The 16,963-nt window shown below is 41.1% G+C and overlaps 3 protein-coding genes across 11 annotated transcripts in view; 2 read left to right on the plus strand and 1 right to left on the minus strand.

Moving 5' to 3' along the window:
* The first annotated feature begins 605 nt into the window (after positions 1–605).
* hsd17b7 (hydroxysteroid (17-beta) dehydrogenase 7) lies at positions 606–7,440 on the plus strand. 3 transcript variants are annotated; one of them, XR_004609407.1, is made up of 10 exons: positions 606–691; positions 1,197–1,403; positions 1,557–1,649; positions 1,803–1,917; positions 2,692–3,487; positions 3,574–3,687; positions 3,803–3,859; positions 3,954–4,052; positions 4,147–4,347; positions 6,937–7,440. XR_004609407.1 is itself a non-coding variant. In XM_034531380.1 (9 exons), the coding sequence occupies exons 1-9, from the start codon at positions 657–659 to the stop codon at positions 4,264–4,266; spliced, it is 1,035 nt and encodes a 344-aa protein (XP_034387271.1). In that variant the 5' UTR covers positions 606–656; the 3' UTR covers positions 4,267–4,450. The 3 variants fall into 3 exon arrangements, 1 of the variants encoding a protein (XP_034387271.1); XR_004609406.1 differs by having other exon boundaries at positions 3,293–3,487; positions 6,937–7,408; XM_034531380.1 differs by lacking the exon at positions 6,937–7,440 and having other exon boundaries at positions 3,293–3,487; positions 4,147–4,450.
* A 347-nt stretch (positions 7,441–7,787) lies between these two features.
* Positions 7,788–14,802, plus strand: serbp1a (SERPINE1 mRNA binding protein 1a). Of its 6 annotated transcripts, none has more exons than XM_034531374.1 (9): positions 7,788–8,538; positions 10,071–10,254; positions 10,767–10,925; positions 11,074–11,142; positions 12,238–12,312; positions 12,504–12,672; positions 12,839–12,883; positions 13,018–13,236; positions 13,430–14,802. In XM_034531374.1, the coding sequence occupies exons 1-9, from the start codon at positions 8,283–8,285 to the stop codon at positions 13,484–13,486; spliced, it is 1,233 nt and encodes a 410-aa protein (XP_034387265.1). In that variant the 5' UTR covers positions 7,788–8,282; the 3' UTR covers positions 13,487–14,802. The 6 variants fall into 6 exon arrangements, with proteins under 6 accessions (XP_034387265.1, XP_034387264.1, XP_034387266.1 ...); XM_034531373.1 differs by having other exon boundaries at positions 8,059–8,538; positions 12,501–12,672; XM_034531375.1 differs by having other exon boundaries at positions 8,156–8,538; positions 11,077–11,142; positions 12,501–12,672.
* Positions 14,803–16,711: 1,909 nt separating this feature from the next.
* il12rb2 (interleukin 12 receptor, beta 2a) overlaps positions 16,712–16,963 on the minus strand; it is an 11,670-nt gene continuing 11,418 nt past the window's right edge. For both annotated transcript variants that reach the window (XM_034531382.1, XM_034531381.1), the window contains exon 16: positions 16,712–16,963. This exon is cut by the window's right edge and continues 665 nt beyond it. The gene's annotated coding sequence lies outside the window, so the exon portion shown is untranslated.

The raw sequence follows: 16,963 nt of genomic DNA on the forward strand, positions 1-16,963 counted from the left end.
CGTGTAGCTTGAACTCCATCCGGCATACCACTGTTTTCCTGCCACTTCAGCTGTATTTACAGGCTCTGCCCTCTTATCGGAGGCCTCGTTCGTAAAGAAAAGACACGCCGTCGTCAACGTCTCTGTGGACGTTAACCCTTATCTTTAAGTTCTTTTGCAATCTAGTAAGTTAAATATTCATTTTTGGAGACACATTTTGGGTGTTTCATGCAACGTGTGGATAAAGACAATCTTTTCATTGCATTTACAATCCTTGTATTTAAATGAGTTGTGGGCAGATTTCATGATTAGTTTTTAATACATTTTTGTAGTCAAATGTTTGTTTGTTTTCAGTGAGAATGTTTTTTTTATATACGTTGTAAACAAATGTTGTACATTGGATGGGACGAAATACAAATAAAATGTAAACGGAGAACTCTCTCTCTCTCTCTCTCTCTGTGAGTCTCTCATGACTTCTGATTATCTGTGTGGGCGTGGCCTCGAAACTGAGCCGACTGGTATTCCGGCCCTCATTGGCTTGAGAGCTGCCGCGGTGTCCAATCACAACGCCGCGGGGGGGCGGGGTTAAGTACATGACTCCATTCCATCAAACCGGATACAGAACTTGTTGCTTGGAAGGAAAAAAAAGATCCGGCAGGAGAAAAAAAAAAGAAAATATGAATACGGTGGTTTTGGTCACGGGAGCAAATAGGTAATGGATTGTTTTTAAAAAAAAATTGTTTTTCCTTATAAACTTCGAGTCTGGCATTTAAAGTTTAATTCACGACACAAGAGGCATTTCCTCGAGGTCTTTTTGAGCAATGTTAGCTGTTTAAAAGAGCTCCGATTTTACCAGCTGCAACATTCAAATTCAAAGTGCAACAATAATTATGATTCAGTAATAGATATTATTCTGAAATTGATATATTGAGTCAGATTGTGCATAAATTAATACTTTTCTACTTTTAGTATTAGAGAGTGTTTTTATACTATGGCATTACTTTTACTGAAGCACGTGATCTGAACATTAACATCATTATTTAAGGCGTGCATATTGTATTTCTACAAATGTATTATTATTGTGTATCCCCTTTGTCAAGAGAGTCCTGTCCCCAAATGGCATGTTGTCACACACAGAACACGTGTGTGTAGTTGTTTTGCTCTCTACTGTAATCAAAGTAATAGCGGGTATTCAATGACGTCGTGTCTCCCTGCAGCGGCATCGGCCTGGTGCTGTGTGAGCGTCTCCTCTCGCAGGACTTGGAGGGTCTCCAGCTGTGCCTGGCCTGCAGGAGCATGCGGCGGGCTCAGGCCGCTCGCTCGGCCCTCCTCGCCTCTCACCCCGCCGCCCAGGTGGCCCTGCTGCAGGTGGACACCAGCAGCATCTCCTCCGTCATCGCCGCCGCGCGGGAGGTCAAACTCAGGTGGGGAGGATGGACTCCACTCAAATTCACACATTCACTTTCAAACCGTCATCAACACAGGCCAGGTTATATTCTTATTGTGTGTGTGTGTGTTACAGAAGTGCATATATATATATATATATATATATATATATGATTGTGATTTGATTCCAGGTACAACCGTCTGGACTACCTCTACCTGAACGCAGGCATCATGCCAAACCCCCAGTTTGATGTGAAAGCCTTTTTCAAGGGCCTCTTCTCCAGGTATACTTTGTTGATTCTGCTGCGGTTTCCGAATGACCGAGCTGCATCGGTGGCTGTGTGTGTTCTTTTGACGTGCCTGTACACGGCGGTCGTTTTATTCAAATGGATCATTCGGGAACATCTATTGGTTTTCTCTTAACATCTTTATTCCAGTCGTATCGTCTCCATGTTCGCCACCGGGGAGGGGATTCTCACGCAGAAGGACGGCGTCACCCCCGACGGCCTGCAAGACGTGTTTGCGACCAACCTCTTCGGTCACTTCCTACTCGTGAGTATAGCTGATGCAAAACCATGTTTCCTTCAGTTTTCCTGCAGGCACAGTAATTCTACTCGGCTGTTTACCCTTGATGGAATAGATATAGGTGATACTGGATCCATCTGCCATTGAGCAACGCCACTCATTAAATATTAACAGCGCTGTTCTGGGTGTAAGGTCAACGCGGAGAGTATTCTGCCGACGGTGCAGTCAATGACTTTTGGGAGGAATTTAACGTTGCTGATTAGTTTAAGGAAACTAAAAGGACTTGACGTGGAAAGAGATGCTTGAAATCTACAGTATATCACATATAGTATTAGTTAAAAGTATACAGTATATATATATGTATATGAACTATTTATACATGGTAATCTCATTGAGACACGGTCTAATTCACACAAAAGTAATGTGACAGGACATTGATACAGGGACAAAATAGAACACAAACATAAGAGTAATGATAATAATGTATTATTATTATTAATTATTTTAATTTTAATTATTAATAATAATATAATTATAATGTGAAACAGAATTCGAAAGCGGATTTTTTTTAAATACCACGTAACTTATTAAATTAAATACAAAATAAAAAATAATATCAGCTGTGAGCTTTTAGACTCTTGACCCCTGTTATCTCACCTGCTGTCGAGTCTTCTCAAGCTGAAATAACAAATACCATAAACCAGAACTTGTCCATTTAAAATCATTTATTCTTGCAAGAAGAAGCAAAGTTATGGAGCCTCGAGTCGTCTGCACAGCAGTAAAGTTTAAGAGGTCACACAGAGTTCTGAAGGGAGGGACCGGCATCGGGGTTGTGTTGGAGCATCATGCTGCAGGCAGTGGAAGACCAGAGGAATGCCGGGTCAGCGTGGGAAGAAAACATACAGGTGTATCCTTCCTTTAATGTATGACCTGTCCAACAGGTAAGGGGGTGAATATGCTATTAAGCAGCTGCTGCAGAACCCCCCAGTCACCCAAAGCAGCCTTCAATAGTTTGCACATTCATAAGATAAGAATATAAAATACAACTGAGAATATAAAATGTACATTACACCCCACAGAGGTTATTTCCAGAGTCCTTAAAGGCAGTTTGGGGAATCGTGCTGGAGGCAGAATAAGAGAAGGCCTTTTAATTTTTTTTTAAAGAATTGAAAGAGCAACGGTTACCTCTGTTTACTAGACATGTAAGTGGGTAATAAGTGGGCAGCAGGCCAAGGATGGATTTATAAATGAAGTGTTATAGTGTAAAGTTCATGGATAAAAATGAAGTAAACTCATCTGTTTCTCACGCAAACCTAGTTAAAATCTCTTAATTCAAATCAGCAATTTGCTGTATTTTTTTGTGTATTGTCACGCTGCGTTGTTCTCCATGTCGTTTGCCAAGATCAGGGAGCTGGAACCGGTTCTGTGCCACGCGGGCCGGACGTCCCGGCTGATCTGGACCTCCTCCAGCAACGCTCACCGCTCGGCTTTCGACCTCGACGACGTGCAGCACCGGAGAGGCGCCCGACCTTACAGCTCCTCCAAGTACGCCTCCGACCTGCTCAGCCTGGCGCTCAACACGCGCTACAACAAACAGGTCGGCCCACACACACACACACACACACACACACACACACACACACACCTCACGTTCCGTATCACCTGTGTCTTTGTGCTCTCTAGGGTTTGTTCTCATCCGTCACCTGTCCTGGTTTTGTGATGACCAACCTGACCTACGGGATCCTGCCCTCCTTCCCAGCCGTCCTCTGGACTCTGCTAATGCCCGTCTTTTGGCTCGTGAGTGCAACTCTTGATTTAAATTAATGACACACACACACACACACACACACACACACACACACACACACACGCACACACACACAACTGAAATGTCTCTCTTTCGTGATCACAGATAAGAATGTTCACCAATACTTTCACGCTGACGCCTTATAACGGAGCTGAAGCCCTGGTGGGTATAACACTTTTTTTTAAACACATTTTCACATTTTAATACACAGTTTAGTACAAATTAATTCATGAATGGGGCTCTTTTTCTCTCGCAGCTCTGGCTATTTAAGCAAAAGCCTGAATCGCTGGACCCTCAAGCCAAGTACCACAGCTTCACATCTGGTCTAGGAAACAACTACACACTTCCACGAAAGGTACAAGAAATAATAATAATAATAATCTGTAATCAATTATGAAATATTAAAAAAAGAAAAAGTACGTGAGCAAGTTTTTTTTTGTGTGTGGCAGATGGACATCGACGTGGAAACATCGGACGCTCTGTTTGAGAAGTTGCTGCGACTGGAACGTGACGTGAGAGAGAAGCTGAAGGAGAGAGCCGAAGAATCGCAGTATCCCTGCAGGACTTGATGCGGATCGCACAGAGGAGGCATACTTTCTTTCAGAGCTCACAAAACATGGCAGCCGGAATCCACAGCACAAAATAAACAAGTAAACAAATAGGCATCATATATATATATATATATATATAACACGTCTGTTATAGGACAAAAAACCAGAGTTGTGTGCGTGTGTGTTGTTAGTTTGGGGGAATAAAACTGAGCATTGCCCGTTTCCTCACCCACTTCTTTTCCAGTCCATCCACTTGCGTAAAGGATGATATATTAAACATAAATGCGCGTGCGCGTGAAGGTTAATTAGGTCACCAACTTTCCGGGACTTTGTCCCATGGGGTTGCCAATGCCACGATCCTCGCGGAAAAACGTGCTGCAGTCCGACAGCAGACTGTCGTCGTCGTCCCAAAAGTTTACGTACGTGGTCCGCGTGAGCCTCTCTGCGGCAGCGTGCGGCGGGGGCGGCAGATGCGCAACGTCGCACGCGCATCTGAAATTCCGCTCCGGCCGGTTTGGGGCCGCGCGAACCCAGAAGTCGTCCCCCTGTCCCGCTGCTGGCTTCACGGCCACGCGCTCCTCTTCCTCCTCCTCCTCCTCCTCCTCTTCCTCCTCCACGCTCAGTTTCGGGTTGCAAAAAGCCCAAACCATCCCGCAGAAGTAGAGGAAAAACGCGCCCATGACCATGGCCATGAGCGCGTAGGACTCGATCATGGCTTTGGCGACCGGAGATGTCATCGCTGCGGTCACGCGCATGGAATGAGACCCGGCGGAGTTCAGGAGGGACCGGCAGCCCGACCGGCGTCACCCGGTGGGCTGGACCACGATCCAGACCAGTAGAGAACTGTGTAGGGTCTGCTTTTGATGCCGCCTCCTGCCTTTAGACTAAATGTATTATTAATAGCAAAAGTCAAATTGTAGGTGCAATAAATTCAGTTTTATGTTATTAACAAAAAAGAACATTGAACAAAATATTTTATTAAACATACAACTGATGTTGGAAGATCAAATTTAACCAGGGAAATAAAAATGACAGGTAAAGTATACAATATATTAATCTATGTATATATATATATATATATACACATGTATTCATATATATTAATCTATATGTGTATATATATATTTGTATTTATATATATTAATCTATATATGTGTGTATATATATCAATTTAATCTGTGTATATATTATATATACTTTTATATTAATTGATATATGTGTATAAATTATATATATATACTTTTATTTATATATATATAAATGTAATCTGTGTATATATTATATATTTGTTTATATATATATATATGTGTGTGTATATATATTAATATATATATATATATGTGTATAATATTATATATACTTTTATTTATATATATTTATATGTGTATATATGATATATATACATTTATATAGAAATGTAATCTATATATATGTGTATATATTATATATACTTTTATTTATATATATATATGGCTTATAATATATATATATATATATATATATAATAATAATAATAATCTTCAGTGATCCTAGTTCAATAGCTTTTCTAAAGCACCGCGTTGCCCGTTAATAGTCCAGCTTGTTATATTTTCATGCTAAGCTTCCAGTTTCTTTTTCATCAATCATTTGTGGCAGCAGCTGAAAAATAATAGAAGAAATTCTATTATTTTTCACCTACAGTTCAGCCTGTCCGGTAGAACCGTTGAACAGCGTTTTTGTTCTCCATAAAAAAACAAGCCCTTCTTGCAAAATAACATCTATTGTTTGGCTTTTGTATGGATTGTGTGACAGACCTTAAAGGTACAGAGTTCAGCATTACGGGGGGTCTTTTGGCTGACATTGAATATGTTTTCTTTAGTGTGTAATCACCTGAAAATATGAATGATGCGGTAGGTACCTCTGGATGAGACGTTTACATTTCTACAGTAGCCCAGAAAGGACAAACCAAACACTGGCTCTAGATGAGGTCATTCATGCGTTCACGTTTTCGAGTCGTTCTCCTTTTATACGCTTGGCACGCAGGTGAAATGTCAGTTGGCTGCAAACTCCAGAATTAGAGGCCTCCAAATTAACACACTGCACCTTTAAGAGCAAAGCTTCATTTGTCTCCATGCAATCATTTAACCCAGCTGGCAGGGTTTGACTTTCCTTATAAGGTAAAAGAACAAACACCAGCACTCACAACTCCTAAAATACCAACAAAAGTGTGTGTTATAGGCTTCACGTTCATGTAAACATCTATATCTGATGACATGCTAAGATACTACAACGAAACTATAATATATGAATGATGAATGGACCATTGGACACACACAGTGGTACTCTGATATATAAGAATATTAAGATTAAAGCCATTTATCTTCAATGTTTAGTCCTTGGAAAGTACTTTAGTATTAAAACATAAATTTAAAAAAAACTGAAACGTACTGTGCGAACTTTTCATATTCCTGGGGGACTATTTTGTACAGCGACAACTATTAAATAATATATATATATATTCTGTGTATCCTCTACTGGAAAATACTAATTGATTAGAGATGAGGCATAAACAAGCATTTATTTGAATAAATGTTGAGGGTTTTTGTCAAAAAAAACGACCAAAAAATGTCTTCTGCTACAATGTGTCATCTTCAACTGTGATAAAAAAGGAAGTCTATGTGGTGATGTTGCTTTTCCTGTTTGTGATAGTGATGGTGATGGTGATAACGTCCACTAGAAGACACACAGCTCAAACCTTCAGCAGCCAGTCGGACAAAAATACAAATGTTCTTTCAGGATGGACTGAAAAAGTCCCGTGTGTTGGGATTCTCCCTGCAGCAAGATATGGATGATTTTTTTGGACACTCCCAGGTGTATTGCCAATAGATGAATAGAACGATTAATGCATATACAGACACATCAGGGCGAAACAGAATTGTCGAGCCCGTCGTCCACTTTTGGTACAGGATTTAAGAGGGAACTCATTCCCACTTCCAGATGATGTCTCACATAGCGCCTTCAGTTACCTCTTTAGGAAAATATTGGCTAAATCGTGGTCAACAAAGGATACTTTGGATATTATTATAAAGGCTCACTTGTGATTAGTTATTTTAAACAAGTATATTGTGGTGTTATTTGTACTTGAATTCTTTGTTTGTTGGAAAGTCTGGTGTGAAAATGTTCAATAAATAAAAACACAACTGGTAAAAGGTCACATCTGTGTGTGTGTGTGTGTGTGTGTGTGTCCACAACTTATAATAATGCAACTTGCAATGTTGTCAACTCATCATGCAATGGAGGATCGTTGCTCTCTATAAAGTGTTTTCACTATTGCGTGCACATGAACCCCCACATGCTATGGATCGTGTTTTATTAACCCTAAAGGAGTGGTGCTAAATATCTAAATATAAGTGTGAAATATAGTTTACACTTGGGCCAGCGGTGGTGTGAATACTTTGTTCTCAGCCAGACTCAAGAGGCAGGACAGTCTGTGGAGTGTGAAGTTGTTTCACTCCTCGATGAGCGAGTTATTAAACTAAAGGCTGACCTTGACTCACAACCACATTTTTTATTTAACTGAAACACATTAGCAACAAACAGCTGCTCCCTTAAAAGGCGTTTAAAAGGTACCACGTGAGTATAAAACAGGGGGCGACGGAGCAGTTAAAAACTCTTAAGTTTAAAACTGACAACCGCTCTCAAACATTAGCTTTAAGGACTAACGTTAAAGAGTTTTATCCCCCTCAGGAATCAAAACAAGACTGTGGGATGCGAGGGCACCCATGCTTGTCCTGTCGAGAAGGTAGCAACACAGGAGACGACTTGCATTGTGGGTAATGTAGTTTATCGCTCGGTCCGCCCCGCAGCCGAGCGGACGGAGTCCCCTTTTTTAAAAAACTACACGCCCCAGCGGCGCCGACGGCCGAGGTCCCGGATGTCTACCGCGCCGGAAGAGAAGCAGGTCCTTTTCCCAGCCATCTTGTGGCTTCATCTAGCGAAGTGTTCGCACCAAGCCTCGTAGAATCGGAGTAAAATCCTGCTGAAGGGGCGCCATCATGCCCGGACAAATGCAAGAAGGTTTCGGCTGCGCCATAACCAATCGGTTCGACCAGCTATTTGACGACGAGTCGGATCCCTTCGAGCAGCTGAAGCAAGCCGAAGTGAAGAAGAAGGAAGCCCCTGCTCCTGGTGCCGCCAAGACCGCGGGTCAGGCTGCCAAGCAGCCGAAAAAGGAGTCCCAAAAAGACAGAAAGGTCCCGCTGACCGACAAGAAGGAGGAGATCCAGGCGCCAGCCCCGCTTAAGAAAGATGGTGAGATAATATTACATATATATATATATATATATATATATATATAAAGCTCCTCTTCTTTTTTTAAGCTGCAGGTTAGAACGCCGTTCATGCTAACGGGCTCAAGTTGCTCGACTAGCTAGCGGTTCGTAAGCCCCCCACCTCGCGCGACATGAGGTTCCGCGTGGCCGCTTTCTTTGTGGGGGGGGGGGGAACAGTTAGCTGTCAATTGCTGGAAACTATGACACCCCCGCATGCACGTGGAAAGCGATGGCACGCGGCGGGGCTCGAACTATTTGGTGATAAACAGTTTGCAGGCCAACTTGTTTTGGCCCCACACACACACACACACACACCCAACCCCCCACCGGCCTTGTTGAACAGGCAGAACCCGACCGCCTGGCTAACTAGCGAAAGTGGCCTCGAGGAGTTCCGCTGTTTTATTCAAATAAATGTTATTTCGGTACGCGCACGTGCGGCTTCTTTTACCCAGGATTGAGAGTCGAAAGCATTTATTTTTTTAATGCAAGCGGTAAAAAAAAAAAAATATATATATTTTTAAACGAATATTCAAATTTAACCACAGTGGTTACGTAAAAATATCTTCCACGTGGAAATGCACATGTCAAAGTAACTTCTTCGTGGTGGATTTTGCAGGTGGATGTAGGTCAGACATTAGCAGCGCGGCTCTCATGGTGATGCACCTCGTGGTTGTAGTGTGTGTGTGTGTGTGTGTGTGTGTGTGGGGCGTGTTAAAAAAAAAAAAGTACAGCCTCCTTAACTGCCACTTCCCATCGGCGCGTGCGTGGGGATCGACCGGCCTCGGGATAATTTAATTTCCTGTTTCTGCTATACAAGATATTATTATATATATATATATATATATATTTTTTTTAAAAGCCTGTTGATTCAAGAAGTTACACGCAGAGGTGAAGCATCCGGGCACCTACATACAGGAAGTTACAGCCATTTTTTTCTTTTTCATTCATGCAACTGGGCCTTAAATCCCTTTTTTGCCTGAGAGAGAGAACATGAGACAGGTGCTCGGACTATGGGGCACCCAGCTGCCGCTGTGTTGTGGAGGGTGTCTATTTTGGTAGCTTGTGTTTTAGGCAATGGGGTGGGACGTGTTGTGTCACACACACACACAGGGCCTGCCGCAGACAACCATGTGTCATGCCGGGGTTAAACACCATGTAGGTCTTAAGTCCATCAACAGTTACCAGGGTGATCCCGTAATCGTGCCCGCAAACCTGATCCCCTTTTTTCATTATGTAAAATGACTCCCGTCTGTATGTTTTGTGTATATTTTCTGCCCGTAACTTTTTTTATAATTGGATTACATTACAGACGGAGGAGTATTTTAGTAAATGCATCCTAACCAACTGCTGTAATTCTTTAATTCTGCACATTTTAATTGGAATTCTTTGCTCCCATTTTCTAAACCGAACAATCAACCACCCCTTTCTTTCTCTCGTCCGGGGCTCCGCGGATTGGTCCTAATCTATCGTTGCTATTGGTCCTCTAATCCTCCTGTTGTGGTCCTATCCTAGGTGCCGGCATTAGGAGAATGGGCCGCAAGCCGGAGGGCGAGGGCTTCAGACCCCAGGTTGGCTCGGGAGAGGGGCGCCCCCCCACAGACAGGCGGCCTGTGGACAGGCGGCCCCCGCGTCGCTTTGAGAGGCCTGCTGGTGATGCCGGCGAGAAGCCCGAGGGAGGCGAATTCTCAGTGGAAAAGTGAGTTCATATTCTAATTGGCACATATTTTTTATTTAACAGCAACCATATAAGAAAAGGAGGAGAACGAAGAACATTTATACCTCTTTTTTTAACTGTCAAAAGCTAAGGGGTGGGGTGAGCAACTGTTAAAGGCGTGTCTTACTAAGATAAGCCTTCGCATGTTGCACTTGTGGCTCTTTATCTCACCAGTTTACTTGCGTTAAATTGCTAAAACTAAAATAAGGTTAAAATGTCCAAATATAGATTGAGACTAACTTCGAACGTCAGTTAACCGTGGATAACTTTTTCTGGAGACTTGAAAACCAAATCATGTCAATTAACTGTCACTAATTTAATAAAATGCATGAATGTACTGGTTTCCTGTAACCATTATAATACATTTAGCTTATCTTACTTTCCAGTTAGTAGCTCTAAGATGGCCTGCCCTAGATCTTAGCTTTTGATAGGTAGAGAAAAGTGTGCTTCGGTGACCATTTGACCATGTTATGTGTGTCTCTCTTTCTCTTTAGACCCATTGGTGATAGGCCGATGAGAGGGCGTGGCGGCGGCAGAGGCGGCACCGGCACTGGCATCCGCGGAAGCAGAGGCCGCGGCGGCATGGGACGCACTGATGGCTTTGACTCCAGAGGAAAACGTGAATTTGATAGACACAGTGGCAGCGACCGATCGTAAGTGCTTTTTACGGTTCATATATAGCCCTTTAAATATATGAAATATTGTTAATATACACACTGGGTCTGTGAAAGTTGTTGGCGTGTGTGTGTTTTCACACGGTGCATTTGTAATGGCGCTTGGCTAAAGCTAATGTTCTTTCAGTAGTCAGAAGGGTGAGGAGAAGCGTGGTGGAAGTGGACCTCACAACTGGGGCACCGTCAAGGATGACGTGTAAGTTCTTATACATGCACCATATATACATTTTGCACCCGGGAGAAGAAAGTTTACCTTCAGGTCCTCTGCCAGAAAGGGTTTATAACTCGAACCATGATTTTCCCTCGGTTTGTTGCCTAAACCGAGGGAGCCGACTGTAGCCAGTGTAGCATGAAAGTGGAAATAGCACGCTAAATGAGTAAAATTAAACAATTAATGCTAAATCCCATTACAATATCACCGCGTAAGAAAGCACATTGATGTCGCCGGATGAGTGACCGCTTTGTTCGGCTCTTTTTTCTGTAACCAGTGTAGCATGAAAGCATGGTGGAATTGGTAAGCTAGCTACAGTAGAACGAGCCATTACTAACCAATAGCAGCACTGTAGTACTAGCCAATCACAGCACAGTGGGGGTGGGACTAAGCGGCACACTCAAGTCAGCTAGTAGAAGGGCGGCGTGGACCCACATAACCCAAAATACAAGTATGAACATGGAAATGAGCATCATGTCTACTTTAATTGAAACAATTAATTGCCCAGGACCAAATACATTTTAAATCTACGTTCTTTTAGACATGGAGCCCCAAATACACAGGACCCATAGTCATGCAGCTGTAACCGTTAGAGGTTTGGCACCTTGTTTCAGGGGCGCCGTGGCATTGCCGTGAGGAAAACTGGCATCGCTCCACACTTTGTACTCGAGCCGAGCGGGACCGCCGTTTCCAGAACAGAGCCCCGCAATGCATCCTACCTTCATGAAGGTTAAAATACGGAGACGTGTTGATTTCAGCTCCATGGTCATTTTGAAGGACGCAGTCTGTGGTGCTTTTAAACTGTATTGTCATACTGATGGTTGTCTAAATATATGGGAACACAAGTTTAAAGATATACAGTTCAACAGCACCACATATACAACCTTGTATAAATACATTAAGAAATGTACACACTCTAACCTTCATAGAGGTAGAATTTATTGCATGTCTCTTGCATTAAACTGCATTAGCTTGCGCTAATATTCATGCTGCTCTAAACGGTTATTTCTAACAATATTTCCCCTGTTCTCAAAAACCAGCCATATGAAATGTATTTTATTTGTTTGTTTTTTTAAATAGCGAGCTTGACCAATCAAACGTTACTGAGGAACACCCCGAGGGAGAGGAACACCCACCCGCTGACTCTGAGAACAAGTAAGTTATTTTCCGTACTAATTTGTTATTCTGTTTTTCCCTGTAATTTGATTTTTAAGGGTTCACAGATTTATAAATGTTAGTTTTGAGTCGCTGGTGTTTTCGAAAGAAAGAAAGGAACACTAGCCGGACAGACCTGATTTTTTAAATATGAAACTTTAACGCTGTGTGTGTCTGTCTGTGTGTTGAAGGGAGAATGAGGTCGAGGAAGTGAAGGAAGAAGGCCCCAAGGAGATGACTCTGGACGAATGGAAGGCCGTGCAGGACAAGGAGCGAGCCAAAGTGGAGTTCAACATCCGTAAGGCCAACGAGGGAGCCAATTGGAACAAAGGATTCGTGCTGCACAAGTCCAAGGCCGAAGTGAGTCGAAACCCCCCCACAGCACTGCTCATTCTGAATAGAAGTGTGCATTTAAAAATAAATTTATTACATGAATAGATTGTAGTGTTTTTGTACAAACTATTCTTTTTTTTTTTGTATGTATCTTGTGTTAATGTTGGTATTGCTTTGCTCTTCTCCAACTCAGGATAAGAAAGAAGAGGTGATTGACACTGAGGTTGAGGAGCTCAAGGTAATAAAAAAAATTTAAAAATCTAAATTCTTGTTGCACAATATCTGAAAATAAATAAACAAAAAGCTTTTTAAAAGTCTACAAAATACAACAACAAAAAAATCTATATATTTTATTTATTTTTTCTAATTCAGCTTGACGATGAACACCACTTCCGGAAGCCAGCCAATGACATTACGGCACAGCTGGAGATCAATTTCGGAGACCTGGGCCGTCCAGGACGCGGACGCGGCGGTGGACCACGCGGTGGCCGCGGCGGTCGTGGACGCGGCGGACCCGGCGGTGGCGGTGGGCCACCCGGCGCTCCCAGTGGCGAAGCCACTAGGCCAGTCCGCGCACCAAGGCCTGACAAGGTAAATAATCTTGTGTCATCGGTGCCCAGGTGTGAAATAAGTCGTTTATTTGTCTTTGAAGTTCCATATCGGGCGATATAAAGGTTCTTGATCACTTTCCAAAGCCCTGGCACTTCCTTTCCATCCCCTGCACATCTTCTAACCCCTCCTCCCCCCCCCCCCCCCCCCCCCCCCGTTGTTTGCTTTTCCTCAGTCATCTGCGTCTGTGCCCAACGTGGACGACCCAGAGGCCTTCCCAGCCCTGGCTTAAAGCCGCGGCCGCGGTTCCTCAGGCCTACAGGAGCCTCCTGAGCACCTCCTACTACGAGGCTTGCATGTTCCTGGATCCTTCAGCAAAGTGAAATGATGGAAGAAGACTGTCATTAACTATGGCACTCAAAGTGAGGACTGAGTTTTACCCAATAAAAACAAAACGAAGATGGAAGAAGAAGAAAAAAAAACAGAAATTAACACAAAAAAAACAAAAAAAGAAAAGGACTTCTTGCTACTTGGGAGCAACTTATTGGTAGAGGTTTTGTACTTGGAAACAAAGTAGCAGGGATGTTTTCATACAGTATTTTTTTCAGAGGTTATGCATTGTCCATTGATACATTTTTGTAATTGCTGCTTGAAAATATGCATTTGGAGACGTGAGCGTAAGAAGGTGTCTTTTAGCTCGGGTCGAGCCATCGCTTTGTAACTGGAGCTCCGGCCCAACAGGCGTTTCACTCATTAAGATTTAAGGATTTATTTTTTCTTTTTTTCTTTAGCACTGGGGGTATTGTTTTATATTTTATACAGGAGATCTATTCTTATATGATCTTCGGGCCTTTAAATCTTTAACTATTTTCATAAATTCCTGCAGAGACTGTATTTCACACGGTGCACATAGGACACGCCCCCTTCGATCGAGCGTCGCTGCCCATATTCAAAATGCATTGATGAAACGGCATCTGTATTAAGGGTTCTTTCTTTTTTTTTTGTACTGAAACGTACTATAGGAGGAGCATTAGGTCATTTTGGAGGAACGCGTCGGGGATTACTCCTAAAATTTTCATTGATCTGGAGAAATTTGCCAAGCGGATTAATTCTAATCAGAAAGTTAATCTGTTTTTTTTTTCTCCTGCTAAAAAACAAAACATCTTAATAATCCCTTTCCTCCCCGCCCATTTCCTCTTTGATTGTCATTCGCAAGTCAATTAATGCCTTTGCTCGTCACTCTTTTTTTTCTTTCTTTTTTTCTTTAAAAAAAGAGTGATACGGAGAGGAAGTGTCTTTACGCAGTTGAGACGCGGCTGGAGTCTTCTGGAAGCCCTCAGACCTTCTCCGACTGTTTACACACTCCACTCCGCAGGTTTAGACTCAGCCCAGCTTCAGTTTGTGTGGGTTTTTTGTTTTTTTGCAGTCTGTTTCTGTGCTGATTGACTTGCCCTGTAGCTTCCACGGTGGCGCCACTGCATAATTTGCTCTGAAAGAAATACAGTCGTTCATTGCGTGGAACAACTGAAGTGCTCTACAAATGTGTGAATTCTAGCCCTGCTATTAGAGACCTCTGTCGGTAAAATAAAAGGTGGTCGATAAATCTTTTTTTGCATTGTCACGTTTTGTTTTTTTAATTCCACCTGCGCACACAGGAAAGATGAAAATTAACAAAAATGTGTAGAGCGAGTCTCGTCACGTGGTCGCTTCCCAAAATGTGTCATTACTTCTCTTTGGTTAGATGTGCCTGAAATAAGTGTTTTAATGCCACTGGTTTAATAGAATAATGATGCGGGGCGGGGGTGCGTAAATGTTGGTGTCAATGTATAAACAACAGGTAATATCGAGGTCTGCAATGAGGATTGAAGTCGTGTTCAGATATTGTAGAGTAAGTAAATTATTTTATTATGACAGGCAAAGACAAAGTGCAGACTTTTTCACAAATTAATTTTATTTATATATTTTTTTTACAATGTACCTTTCCCTTTTTTTTTTCAATACATTTTTCGACTGACACTTTCTGGACATTTTTGACATACCATAATACACCTTTTTTTTTTTTTTGACACGCCATAATGTGACTTTCGGAGGTAGTATACTATGAATTTATTTCAACTAACTATACGATGTCTTTTTCCCAACATGCTATATAGTGTGTTTTTATGGCCGTTTTTGACACGCTAGACTGACCTTTGACCTTCCTGACACACTGACTTTACATTCAATGCTACACTGACTTCTGCATACGATACAGTCTTTGCCATACTATACTGACATACTGTACTTTTACCTTTTTAGACATAAATATATATATATATATACTATGACTTTCCATTAAGTTTTCCGTGACCTTTTTCTACTATGAAATATTCCATGACTTTTTAGACCTTTTAATATGACATTTTTCGACGATGACTTTCTTAATACATTTCTTAACATGCTACACAATTTACTTTTTGATATTTTCTCAACATTTTGAGAAAATGCCATTTATAGACATACTTAACAATGGCATTTTTTAAACAAACTATCCTTTTACTACTTTAATAACTTTAATAATTTCCGACATGCTATATGACTTTCCGAAAATGTTTCCACTTTACCTATGAATTACTTTTTCATGACATTTTAAATCGCATACGAATATAATTCAATATATGAATTTGTTTAAAGAGATACTTTACTATGATTTTTTTTTGGACAACATTTGTAGACAAATTGTACAATTACTTTTTATATTTTTTTTATTACATTTTTCATTATGCTTTTTTCGACAGTTTTTATATATTATGACTTTCATTCAAATGTTCTACGTACTTTTACATGACATCTTAGACATACTATACTATTACTTTTTTATTTATTTCCACCGACAATACCTCACATTTTTCAACTTTACTATACTCTGGCCTTTCATGACATTTTTTAAAAACATACTTTGCTATTACTTTTTTAAATTACATTTTTCATTATACTATGACTTTAAATGCATCAAAAAGGACTGAGGTAGCATTGATGTATTTAAAGACATGTTCCTTCATTATTATTTTAATTATTTAAAAATATAGATACACAATTATATATATTGTTTTTAAAAATATATATTTTATATACATGTATAAATATTTATACATAGATATTTATATATAGATATAAAATATATATTTATATATATATATATAGATACACATAATTGCAAAAAATTCGATCAAAAGGCACCGCAAAAAAAAATAATTATAAATCTCAACCCTCAACTGATGTAACGTTACCTGTGAACAAATATTAAACTCTTGAGACCAAAGACTGCTCGTTAGATCCTCAAAAATCTCTTTTTTTAATCACTGCGGAAGAAATCGGAGTCAAATCTCCGAAATCGTCGTAGCCTATTTTTAAATAGGCTGAATCTCGACAAACCGACCACAGATCTGATGCTTAAACTACTAACTTCTCGCCTGAAAACATCCTAAAATTACATTCCGTGACTCGAGAAGTATTTAGAAAATGTCAACTCCCTGTTGTGAGACCATAAACTCACGTTTACAATGTTTACTCATTTTCTCATAGACTTCTATACAATTAGAATTATTTTTGCAACCGGGTGGGAGTCGCCTCCTGGTGGACATTAGAGATAATGCAGTTTTAAGTAAACTTCCACGACCTGTTGATAGAGATTAGTCATGTACACACACACACACATGCAGCCTGTGTTCGTTTAGTGCGTCCAACGCTGCTCTGAACAGAAAACTATGGTAATGCATGAAATGAAAAA

Source organism: Cyclopterus lumpus, chromosome 4 (assembly GCF_009769545.1).
Source record: "Cyclopterus lumpus isolate fCycLum1 chromosome 4, fCycLum1.pri, whole genome shotgun sequence".
Lineage (NCBI taxonomy): Eukaryota > Metazoa > Chordata > Actinopteri > Perciformes > Cyclopteridae > Cyclopterus > Cyclopterus lumpus.